The sequence below is a fragment of the Arvicanthis niloticus genome, chromosome 12 (assembly GCF_011762505.2).
Source record: "Arvicanthis niloticus isolate mArvNil1 chromosome 12, mArvNil1.pat.X, whole genome shotgun sequence".
Classification (NCBI taxonomy): Eukaryota; Metazoa; Chordata; class Mammalia; order Rodentia; family Muridae; genus Arvicanthis; species Arvicanthis niloticus.
Window position 1 is genome coordinate 35091400 of NC_047669.1, and position 12838 is coordinate 35104237.

The 12838-nt window shown below is 37.7% G+C and overlaps 1 protein-coding gene across 1 annotated transcript in view; it reads left to right on the forward strand.

The window, feature by feature from the left end:
• The first annotated feature begins 6496 nt into the window (after nt 1-6496).
• Ift57 (intraflagellar transport 57) overlaps nt 6497-12838 on the forward strand; it is a 54216-nt gene continuing 47874 nt past the window's right edge. Inside the window, exons 1-3 of the mRNA XM_034515768.2 lie at nt 6497-6851; nt 9199-9361; nt 10486-10604. Of these exons, the coding sequence (XP_034371659.1) occupies nt 6640-6851; nt 9199-9361; nt 10486-10604 (494 nt within the window). The 5' untranslated portion in view covers nt 6497-6639. The remainder of the gene's footprint in view (nt 6852-9198; nt 9362-10485; nt 10605-12838) is intronic.

The window sequence follows — 12838 nt, forward strand, 5'->3', positions numbered from 1 at the left end:
TCAGGGAAATAGAGCAGTTAGGGCTTGGTGCTTTGGGCAAGAATCTCTTCTACATTAAACCCAGGAATCTCAGCCCACTGGATGGGAAACTCTAAGTCGCAGTTTAAATGACAATTTGTTTTCAAGAGTGAACATATTTCATTCATTGAAAGTTGTGACACTGAGTACAATAATAAATAAAAATCAAACACGTAGTAGTAATGATTATGCTAAAAATTACCTGCACATACTTAATATCAAAATATCTAATGGATGGAGTTTGGGAATATTGGGAAAACAAACTAACTTGTGATTTAAATGTATTGGATGTATATTAACTTAATCCATTCTTTGCTGCTGTTACACAATCCTGAGATTAGGTAATTAAAATAAATCTTTCAGTTCTATAGCCTGGGAAATCCAAGACTAGGGCACCCACATCTGGAAAGGTCCCTCAGGTGAATCACACTATAGTGGAAGACGGAAGAACAAGTACACTAGAGTGGAACAGACAGAGTACACCTCTTCTCTACTAGACATTAATTCATTTGTGAGACTGGAGGGCTGCCCCCAGCTCATCTAAACACCTCCCATGTGAGTCTGCCACCCAATAGTGCCGCACTAAGGACCAAGTCTGAAACATGATTTGGTGGGTACATATTCAGACCATAGTTGTAACTAACTTTATTTAAAAATTAGCTTTACACCCACCTTTGTGTGTAAGAATATTTAATAGAACTTATCTTCTCTCTCTTTTTTTACTTGCAGTCTGAGAAGAGTTATCAGTATCTGAATCAGTTTGCCACATACCATTAAAACAAGTTGAGCAAATTTGAGAATAGTTTAATATATATATAGTAATCGCCCCTTATGTTTGGTGGTAACAAATCTGCATTTGTAAACTGAAGAAGATTTGAATAACATACTAAAAACTTCAGAATAACACTGTTCAAATTTGAACTTTAATACATTACTAAATCAAGTCTCTTAAATAGTAAGACTAATATGCTGCAGACCTATCTTTAGTGCATAAAGGTCATCCTAAAGCACTGAGAACTCACACAAATGTATAATGTTCAAATCGTTACAAAATCAATGCTCATGGCAAAACAAATTCTTGCATGACAAAAATGCCCTGTCTTTGAGCAGGTGAATTTTCTATTTCCAATATTCTGTGCATAAGAGGCATTCATTTAACCTTTGGTTATCAGCCCTTTAAAAGCCATTTGCAATGACAAACCTTTTGCAACGTCAAAATGCATTTTGGACATTGGCGCTCAACCAGAAGTGACCCTTCCCCCAATCTCTCTAAACACACGTTATTAAAGGCCATTTGACAATATCTAGAGCCATTTTTTGGTCATCAAAACAAGTGTGAGAGTTACTTCAGTCTAGTGGGTAGTATCCAGATATATTTTCAAAAGTCTACAGAATGGAACACTTCCCACACAGATGCACAAAACAAGAAACCATCAGTCTAAAATGTTAATGGTATCAAGTTCAGGAAACACAAATCTAGATCACTTACGGTTCCCTAACATGGATTTGCAATGATCACTTTGTGTCCTTTAGAGACTAACCCATGGACATCTTTTTTTTTTTTTTCTATATGGATCACAAACATCTTTCTTCCTTGGTTATTACCTACTCCTGGTTTCGTACCTTTGACACTAAATTATAATAAGATTGCCTTTTCAATTATTATTTTTTTTTATTTTTATAAAAATCCAACGTGAACAATTCTCTGCCTCCCTCTGAATATAACAAATATACTTTATAATGGTGTCTTCGATACAAGGGGAATTTAAACAAAGTAATTTAGAAATAGAATGTGATTTGTCTCTATGTGGATGGCTCATAGCTTCTTACCATGCTGTGACTAAGTTCATCCTTCCCCTCCTCGTCAGTCTACTGAATTTCCATGTCTATTTGTCTATTTCTAGGCCATTCCTACTTACTTCTGTGATAAAAAGCTGCACTTTTATTAGGCAACTAGTTCCTTTCTTGTATTTCTCTAAAGTATACTCTCATGCATAAAGCACCGATTAGTGTTCTTTGAGTAAACTAGAGTTCATAACCTTGGCAATACCACTGAGTTTCTCCTTCATAAAAAATATATTTTGCATTTAGAGTTCAGTAAAGTTTAAGCATTTTTTCCCAATTAAAATAATAGATTTATTTCCAAACTTACACATTTTTGGGAATTGACTTTTCTGTTTGTTTTCTTTGCCCGCAGTAACTTTCTTTTAGTTTGTCTATGATAGGTGGGAAACTCTGAGCTCTCTGTGTAGCTCCTTTCTAAATTCTTTGGATTCCTTCACTCACATTATCCTTGGGTCCAGATGTAGAACACAGTGCACTAGCTATATGCTTTCATCCTGCTTTCGGGAATCATTCTAACGTTCACCATTTGAATATGACCTTTTTCCTTTCCAGAATTTTCGCAGCACTTACCAGACTGAAGGAATTTAAAACTTTCTGCCCAGATACTGATGTTGAATATTGATTTGTTTGAGTGGGTGGCACTTGCAAAATATCAGACACAGGCACTCTCTCTGACATCAGTTACTACTTAAAAGCAGATCTGAAGTTTTCCATGAGACAGTTTCTTTCCTATACCAAGAGGAGAATCATGCTTTTATTACTGGACATTAGAAGTTGCTGCTGATATGGATGTGTATAGACAAACATATTAAAACAGCATTTATCTTTCATTCGTTTTAAACACACATTTTCTTATCCTACAATTTATCACCCTTAGAAGCTTGAATTAATTTTCCTTTCTCTTTCCACTTTGCTACAAATGTATCATTCACATTTATATTAATAAAAAATCAGAGAGTGTATATGCTTTTGATCTTAACTGCTGCTTTCTAAGCAGGGTTCCATGTTCACAGAATGCTGTTAAAGAAAATGTGTGTGCTTTTCTTCTTTAAGCTATCGGTGCGTAATTTAATTCTCCAGCCTAGGCCTAGTCATATAACCTAAGAGGACCAATAAATAAATAAATAAATAAATAATGTTTTCAGCCTTATGGTTTCAATTGCAAAGACATTTTATTTAATTAGTGATTTTTCTGACATTTTAGCATTTCCTATGAGTGATACTGAGCACTTGCTGGAGGAAAAAAGGTATTTTAGTTTAGTTGATTACTGTTGCTATAACAGAGCATCTGAGATTCAGAAACTTAGAAAGATTGATTGTGAAGTCTGGGACGTCCAAGAGGATGGCATACCTGTTTAAGTAGCTTCTTGTGATGGTCTCAACTCATGGCAGAAGGCAAGCAGATTATGTGCACCCAGAGAGAATGTATCAAATTCCCACTATAGCTAATCTATGCCTCTGTTCAAACCATTACTACCGTCAGGAGGGCTCTTTCTTCAGGACCGCAAACCCTCTCACTAGACAGGCTTAACAAAAAAAGAGTTTGTTTTTTAAGCCCGCCCAATCTTGCAGGACTCATTCCCTGTACTGGGAGGCTCCCTCCATCTTTCAACTTCTCCCTTTTGCTATCAGCTTTGCTAAGCACCTTTCACGGAAATCCATTTAGCTTAAACCAGCTTTGGCTCGGATTCTGTTGAGTTTTCTGAGATTAGCTTGCATACAGACATAGAAAGGCTTTTTCAAAGTCTTACAAACTGCTTCCAATCATTTCATAGATGATGTGTAAGAAATGAAATGATCTGAAGCCTGACCACAAACAGTGGTCAAGAGGCCTGTGAGGATAAGTCTTTACGAGAAGTATGTACTTACTGCCACATTCCAATCTGTTTCAGCTCTATCTAACACCTTAGTCAAAGGGTTAGTCTTGCAGAAAAAAAAGTTATTAAAAATACAGTATGGAGTTCCCACAAGTCTGAGATAACTCGAAGAAGATATGAGTGGATATTCTCATGAAGGGAACTACTTCCATCAAAAAAGGGGCTTTTGCTTGTTGGCATCTCTTACAGATAAATAAAGACATGTAAAAACATCTGGGCTTATTAAAGTTGAATGATATTTCTGCGGTCTTTTCTATTTCCCCCTTTGGAAAGCCATAATGTGGTGAAGTATTGAATTTTCTCTTTTTGTTGTCTATGTGCCAGAATTAGTGGGGATAGCTTATCCTTCCTTCCTTTTGTTCTTCCTTCTTTTAGTCCTTCCTTCCCTAGCTCCCTTTCTCTTTCTTCTTTCTTTCTTTCTTTTTTTCTTTTCTTTTCTTTTCTTTTCTTTTATTTCTTTCTTTCTATTCTTCTTCACATTTTCAATGGAAAACTAATTCTTTACTTGCTTGCAAACCAGGCCTAGTCAGGGAAAGAAATGGCTGGATTCTGAAAAAAAGTATTATTTTCCCCCCAAGTTAAAATATATACAATATAGAAAGTCATCCAGAAAGCAGTATTTGACTATTTCCTACTGTGCTGCGTAACCTTCCAAGAGTGTCAGAACATCTTAGGTAGGCAGCCTGCTCCAAGTGAATACCCGCCCCTACTACCCCAGAGCCTTTCATTTAAAAAGCCAGGAAATGCTTGTTGTTTGTATGAATGTTTGTGGCTCTGATTTTATTTCTAAAAGGCTTCATCTTCATCTTGTAAAGCTCCAAACTTACATATATGGTCACTGGATATGGTCATGTCCGGGGGTAGTCACTGTTGTAAGATAGCTAAGAAAATTAAAAACTAATTTGATGGGGGAGGGTAGAAGCAAACTCAGCTTCTCCATTTGTCTTTACTAATAGCCACTAGCTCATGATTTATAAGCCAATGTTATTTACAAAGCAATTCTCAGGTTATGGATACAGCTCAGTGGGTAAACACTGTGCTACAGGTGTGTAGACTTAAGTTTAGTTCCCCAGAACCTATATAAAGATGAAAACTATAGTGTGCATTTATAGTCCTACAGAAATATAAAAGGCAGAGATGGGAGAGTCCCCTAGACCAGTGGTTCTCAAGATGCTGTGAACCTTTAATACAGTTCCTCATGTTGTAGTGACCTCAACTATGTAATTGTTTTCATTGCTACTTCATATCTGTAATTCTGCTACTGTCATGAATCATAATGTAAATATATATGCAAGATATCTGATATGTGACCCCCCCCACGCCACCCAAAAGGGGTCTTGTGACCCACAGGGTTGAGAACTGCTGCTTTAGAAGTTTACAGAAAATCTGCCTGTCTCAAAGTAATAGTTGAGGACTGACACAGAAGGTTGTCCTCTGACCTCCACATTGGAACCATTGCATGTGCATACCCCCACTCGCAGATGAATATGCATACACATTGATCACACACACATTTATTTCACACATGCACAAAGAGAGAGAGAGACAGACAGAGAAGAGAAAAAGACTGATTCAAAAAAATGCAATTATCCAATTATCCTCAGATTTCTTTTCATTTTATTTTCTACATAAATCAGTAGTTTTATGTGTGTCTTTTATTTGATGAATAGAATTGTTTTTCATTCTAATACCTTTATTAGAATTAGAAACAAGGCTGGTTAGAAAGATATACGCTTCATTTTATCACAAGTTTTACATGTGTTTCAGATTTTAGTTATGTCAAAACTATGAATCTCCTACATTTTTTAAGGGTGTGATGCAAGATGCTGATGACCCCTTGACAGGCACAGGGTTAATCCCACAAATGTTAGACCTCTTGCTTCTGAGTTATCTTAAGCAGTAGCTGGGCAACTACTCTTCGTTTCACTTCTTACTTTTAACTGTTAGGGAGATTGCCCGATGCAGAACTTTTCTTGAACTGTAAAATAAGTCACATCCCTGGTCAGTTTTGTCTCCATGTGTTTTCTAAGTCAATACCTGCAGATGTAATAGCAGAAATGTTCTTATCTAATGTAAGTGCTGCAATGCAGAACTTCCTTTCCAGGTATTATATTTTGTCGGATTTCATTAGTAACCAAGAATTTACATCTGCATGGGCTTGGAACAGACTGAGGCTAATGTGTGTGTAGTATAAATCCTTTCCCAAGCTGCCCTCATCCAAGCAACCAGTTTCCTAATATTGGAGTGAGATAGGATCCTTGTAAGACTTCAAGTCTTATTTAGAATATAGTAGTAAGTCTAGCACTACCTAATAAACAATTAAGTTAAGAAATAGACTAGCAGTCTTGTGGGTGGAATTTCTGAGGTAATGTGAACCTAAGGACAGCGAGTTTTACCACTTTCCACTTTGAGAAAATAAAACAAGAATCACTGGGCAAGCATAGCCTCCAACACTCTGCTCCGCTTCGTTTCAGTCCTTTGAATTGCTACCTAGATGACCAGATGTCCACTCATTCAGCAGCCCTGGGCAGAATACCAGATCCTGTTGTCCTCTTGGCTCTACTGAGCACGCAGCGCTAAATATCGGGGTACTCTGTGCCTTTAAGGCGAGCGGGAGCCGCCGAAGGGGCGGAGGAAGAAACGCCACTCCCACAGGGCGGAGCTACTTCCTAGGCTAGGGACCGGCAAGGCGTGGCGTCACGTCGGAATCCAGTTTTGGTTGGCTAGAATTTAGAGAGGACGTCTGAGAGCGAAGGAGGCGGGGTCTAGTTACCGTGGTGACCGGCTGCCCTGCGGTCGCCTGGTAACGGAGGCGACTGTGCGGTCTGCCCGGTGCCAACGGCGGAGGCCGCAGAGATTCTGGCCGGAGCCCAGCCGGGCGCTGGGGGTCTGAGCAGCGATGGCTGCCGCGGCCGCGGTGATCTCGCCGTCGGGCTTGGATGATGGGGTGTCTCGGGCTCGCGGGGAAGGCGCAGGGGAGGCTGTGGTGGAGCGCGGGCCGGGAGCGGCCTACCACATGTTCGTGGTGATGGAAGACTTAGTGGAGAAGCTAAAGCTGCTCCGCTACGAAGAGGAGCTACTCCGAAAGAGCAATCTGAAGCCCCCGTCCAGGTGCGTGCCTTGCCCCCAGCGCCGGTTGCTGGCTGGGCCCCAGGGGGACGCTTCCCCCTAGGTGAGGCGAAGACCCCGCGCGGGGATCCGCACATCCATCCCTTCCTCTGTCTTCTTTGCTCAGGAAGGGAACTTCTGCACTGAGGAAGGTGGAATTTTCAGACTTGAGCATTTCGTGGAGAAAGTAAACAAGTTTTGTAATGACAGGGAGAAGACATCCTGTCCATTCTTTAAAACAGACACGCACCGTCTACCAAACACAAATCTTGTTTTCAATGTAATAAAATACCCAAAGTAGAAAGGGTAGAAAAACAGATCCCTAGAGATGAGTGACCTTATTGCTTAGGTCTCTTCCTAGTTTCTGTTTTCCTTTGTTAGACTTTGAAACTGACAACTGTGAATACTTTAGGACCTTACTAAGGAGCACTTTTTATGTAGAAAATTAACTTGTGGGCTAATTACTATGGTTCAAACGACTTAATGCTTTTGCAGCAATACTCTTAGAAACTGGAAAGTGGAGAAGGCAAATGAAGTAAAGTTGGAATGGCTCTCATTATAGGACCTAAAGTTCCGCCGTGCTTGCCGAGGTGGGAAAAGTTTGGAATATCCCTTTAGTTGCCAAGAGTGATAGACGAAACTCCCTCTTATAATCGTGGTGGCTTAGTGATAACTGTTTTACTACTTTTCCTTCTATTTAAAGCTTGTATTTATTGTGTAAGAAGAGATTTAAAAATTCTTGTTTTGTATTTTCTTTTACATCTATGGGTAGGCTCATATAATTTCTCTTGGCAGTTTTGAGCTCTTACCCTCTTCCAGACAGGTCTGAAAGATTCTTAGGCTTGTATAAAAACTATCCACAATGCCAAGTTAGTCTGTAAAATGAGAAAAATTAGAGAAGAAAGATCTTCTTGATCCTGATCCATAATAGAAGTTTTAAGATTGGGATTATTATTTAAAATAAGTTGGTCATAATAATATAGATGGCCAACATTTTAGATGTTGATAAAAATGTCTTTCAAATGTATTTGTCAAACAAAGGGAGAATGGCCTTACACTCCTAGTAATACTTTGCTGTACTGAAACTTAAAGCTTGAGTGAGATACTTTGTACCGTGGATTTGTGTGGAGATATTTTAGCCAGTAGTTCAAGGTGTCCCCATCAGAACAGCAAGTAAGCATCCCCTGGGAATATAGAAAGAAGTTTCCAAGACTCTTGTCCAGGTCTGCCTTTCCAGAAGTTCTATAGACAAACTGTCTCTTTTTTCAACCCCTTTGGGTGATTCTGATGTACTTTTATGCTTGACAATCACCACTACAGGCCTACAGTATCTGTCAGAGTCCCTTCCTCTGTCCTTGAGGAGTAACAATTGATAAGGAATAAACAATTATTGTGGGTAAATGCCTTGTAAGCCTATGCCTGAACATATATACTTTCTGGATGGAAAAAGTTTAGAAAATAGAAGTATAGACCACTGATTCTTATGTCATTAGTTTTATATACATACATATATACATATATGTGTATATATATTTCAAAACATGATGTCATTAGTCTCTTAAGATATATATATATATATATACATATATGTGTATATATATTTATATTAGTAATAGTAATAGCCTCATAAAGAAAGCAAAGCAGATCTCTGAGTCAACGTTTTGAATGGTACTGGGGACCTTTTATGTCCTCCATAGCTCTGTATCAATCATACCTTCATGGGACTGTATTTAATACAATAATGGAACTGGCAAAACTCAGCAGTGGTGATGCAGGAGGACCTGACAGAGGTTCTTGGTCCTTTCTGCAACCCTGGACCGTCTAAGTTGGGAACCTCTGAAATGTACCTGTGTTGGCTTCCACTTCCAAAAGTTATGGTTATGCAGGACTGAGGGAAGCTCCTGGCAGCAGGTTAAGGAGTTGATTTGAATCCGCAGCTAAGATGAAAACAACTGCTTGACTTAGCTTGATGGGCTACAAACAGTAAGAACATGTTATGTTACTAGTCTCCTAAATTCCAAGATTCTCCTGATCTACAGTTGCCACTTGTAGGGGAACTTACTGATAATCAGTTAATTGATTTTGACCAAAGCTTCATGTCATCATTCTCAAAAATTACTACCTTCCATTCCCTGGTTGTGGGTTTTTTTGATCAAATATTTTGTGTAGGAATTGTCGCTTGATGCTGGTTCAAAACTTTGTGAGTGCTATGAATCACTGGATAGTCCAAGAGTATTGATGAAGGCTGCTGCTTGAGGGGTAAGGGAGCAACTTAGGACTTGTTTGTGTGACTTATTCACTGTTGACTTGCTGCAGCTCACGCATCCAATCCTCCCTTGCTTTGAAACAGACACTACTTTGCTCTGCCTACCAACCCCGGTGAGCAGTTCTACATGTTTTGCACTCTTGCTGCGTGGCTGATCAACAAAACTGGCCGTGCCTTTGAGCAGCCTCAAGAATACGACGATCCCAATGCAACTATATCTAATATACTCTCTGAGCTTCGCTCTTTTGTAAGTGAGATGCTCTCTTCTCCAAGTTCTCAAACTGCGGATTTCAATAGAAACAGTTCAGTAACAGGTGCTAGCCTTTTAGATGACTCTTCTGGAAGAGTAGCCGACAGATAATTGATGGGTATTAGTAATTTTTGGATTTATTTTGAAGTTAAGACTTCCCTAGAATGTTTGATATCGTATGTAAGATGAATTCTACTTCTAAAAATGTTACTATAGACTCTCTTTACGCCAGACTGATAATAATTTTCTTAAGTTTTGTAAGCCTCAAAAGTAAATTCCTAGGGAGTTGGTTAACTCTTCCCCTCAAGGGGTGATTCAGAGTATAAAGCAAACAACGTACTTTGAAAGGATTTTGGATTTGTTAGGATTTCTCACTTGTACTTTCGTTTCTGACTTTTCCTGGGGAAAGGAAACACGGGTTTTCAACACGGGTTGCTAAGTTTCAATAAGTGAATCACTGTATCCTTTTTTTAAAAATGCATTTTACCATGCCAGTAGTTTTGCTGATTATTTTTCACTGATGATTTGTTTCCCTGCTATGATGCAACTACCTTTATTTACTTATATTTTTGAAATTATAGAAAGTTAGGTCTTTGGTCCTGTATGTAGGGTACAGTACATTCTTTGAAGCAGAGACAGTCAATTAAGATATTAAAAAACAACAGAAGAAAGATTTGCTGGTTTCTAGATTGAACATGGTTACAGAGATCTCCAGTCTGCCTCTGGGTTTTCCTCAGGTGTGATGGGGAACACGGAGAAGCAGTGTTGAGCTTACATGTCCCAGTCTCCATAGCTATGGGAATCCTAGTTCTTGACCAAGCTAGGCCTGAGGTGGTCATAAGGTTGGGCTGAGGGTGCGTGGACCTGAGAGGTCTGGGAAGCGTGTGCAATGGGGGTCTAAGTGCCTTTTGATTTGGTACTTTGAACATAAAATGTCTGTATTTTCCTTTGTGTAAATGTATCAGTGAACTGAAAAGACTTAAGAAATGAATGACTAAAGGGATTACCTTTATCGTGTCATTTGAAAGTGGGAAAAATTATACGCGTGCTCAGTAGTTCTTTGCTGAAACACTCTTGACCTCTAGAATGTAACTAACAAATAATGTCTTTATCTTTTTCAGGGGAGGACTGCAGATTTCCCTCCTTCAAAATTAAAGTCTGGCTATGGAGAACATGTATGCTATGTTCTGGATTGTTTAGCTGAAGAAGCATTAAAATATGTTGGTTTCACTTGGAAAAGGTAACTGTTACCTCACAGGCAATATTGATATTATGGACTTAATGGGTTTTCTTGTTTGGTTGGTTTTGTTTGTTTCTGAAGTGCAAAACTGTTTAATTAAACTGACAAGAGCTGACTGATCTAAACTGACAGTGACACTAAAGAGTAAGTATAGACAAGATCAGGATGTTTTCCAAATCTATTCTGAAATGATGTCATCCACTCCAGTGCCTCTCCTGTTTGTAATTATTGTAATCCTTGCCAATTTGGAAAAACTTTCTAAGTTCTCTCTATGCTTGTATTTATTTATACCCACAACCATGGTGTGTGCATGTCGAGGTAACTGAAGGCTTCATATTTAAGTGGAAAGAAATTAATATAGTACTGAGTGTGGGACTTTCTTTTCCCCTTGCTCAGTGGCAAGAATAACACTGAAGAAGACACTTGACATCCTCTTGGACGGTGTCCATAGCTTTTCTCTAATCTGAAAGCATACTGTTTATTTTTTATGATACTAAAGTAATATTTAAATTATAATAAAATTTACAGGTATAGCTTTGTTGCTGCAAATCTTGCCAATCATTCATCATATGTATTCTTTGGTAATTAGCATTGTACTTAGTTCATCATATATGTTCAGTAAATATTGATGAATAAATAAAATCAAAAACTTGGTTTTATAGGTTATAATAAAAATATATACATTTCATCTTTTGAAAGCTGATAGGTTAGATTTTATTTATTATTAGATATTATTTATTTGTATCTTAGAGTGTAGGACATGATACAAATAAAATATGACAGCATTGGTTTTTAGATTTGGACAAATTTCTGGAGCTAGAAAGAGGTATATATTATTTCTTGTTAATATATTAATACATAAACAATTACATTTATATAAAAATCTACTTCCGTTTAGGAACTACTTCTGAAACTTCTGAAAATGTGTGTGTGTGTGTGTGTGTGTGTGTGTGTGTGTGTAGGTATGTATATACAAGAAACATACAGACTTAACAAGCCATTTGTGTGTATTTAGGAATAGTTATACACATATGTATGTAACAACAATGAAAGAAAAGGAGGCACTGAATTGGAAAGAGAACAAGGAGGTGGGTATATGGAAGGGAAGAAAGAAAGCTGGGGAATAGTATAATCTCAAAACATTAAAACTTACATGATTTAAGCATATTCAATAATTGGCACCCATTAACTTTCAAGGTAAAACATGGCAGTTTCCTTTGTTTCAACCCAAACATTTCTATTCAGTTCATTGTAAAGAATGACTCTGCAGTCCCTAACAGTGCTGCTTAGATTTCAAGAGAAGATCAATTACATGATGTGCTGCCCTAGTTTGTTAGTTACTAAATCCATAGCTCAGTGTATCATTGTTGCATTGCAAGCCATTACTGTTTCAACCGCTATTCAATTTGTACTTCTGTTGTTTCTAGTAAAATCTTTGTCTTGGCCTATGCATTTTTGACTTGGATAATTTGTAGGAACCGTATATACATGGAGAAGAAAGGAAAACATTTGAAATGTAATAAATGTTGGAAACTCTATCACCTGTGTAGTATATAAATTACACAGCACTTTCTTATTTATAGGTTATTTTTATTCCTAATTATGTGAAATGATTTTTAGAAGAACTTCGTTTTTTGAGATAATTATGTAAATCTTTTTTTTCTTTTTTTTTTTTTTTTTTTTGGTTTTTCGAGACAGGGTTTCTCTGTGTAGTCCTGGCTTTCCTGGAACTCACTTTGTAGACCAGGCTGGCCTCAAACTCAGAAATCCGCCTGTCTCTGCCTCCCAAGTGCTGGGATTAAAGGTGTGCACCACCACCGCCCGGCAATTATCTAAATCTAACTCATGAAAATTGAGGAATTTATTAAGATTGATTTGATTCATAATACTTTTTTCCTTCCTATTACATGTTAATCTGTATATTTTGTTAAACTATTTGAGATATATGTTTTTAGAATTAGTTGTCACAATAAATGCAAATATGTCTGAATATTTTTAATGTGGAAATAAGTAGATCTTAAGGGGGAAATGGTTGTCCAACATTTTAGTGTTAGAACTACTAATTGGACTTTAAAATAAGAATCAAGCTTGCTATCTCTATAAAAATATACTGCATATTTGAGCGATGTAAATTGAAAATTAAAACTATAGACATACTAAAATATCAGAGAGATGTAGGAAGGTGTGGCTCAAGGGGATGTATACTTTAAATATGTAATACTAAATCAAAGGTC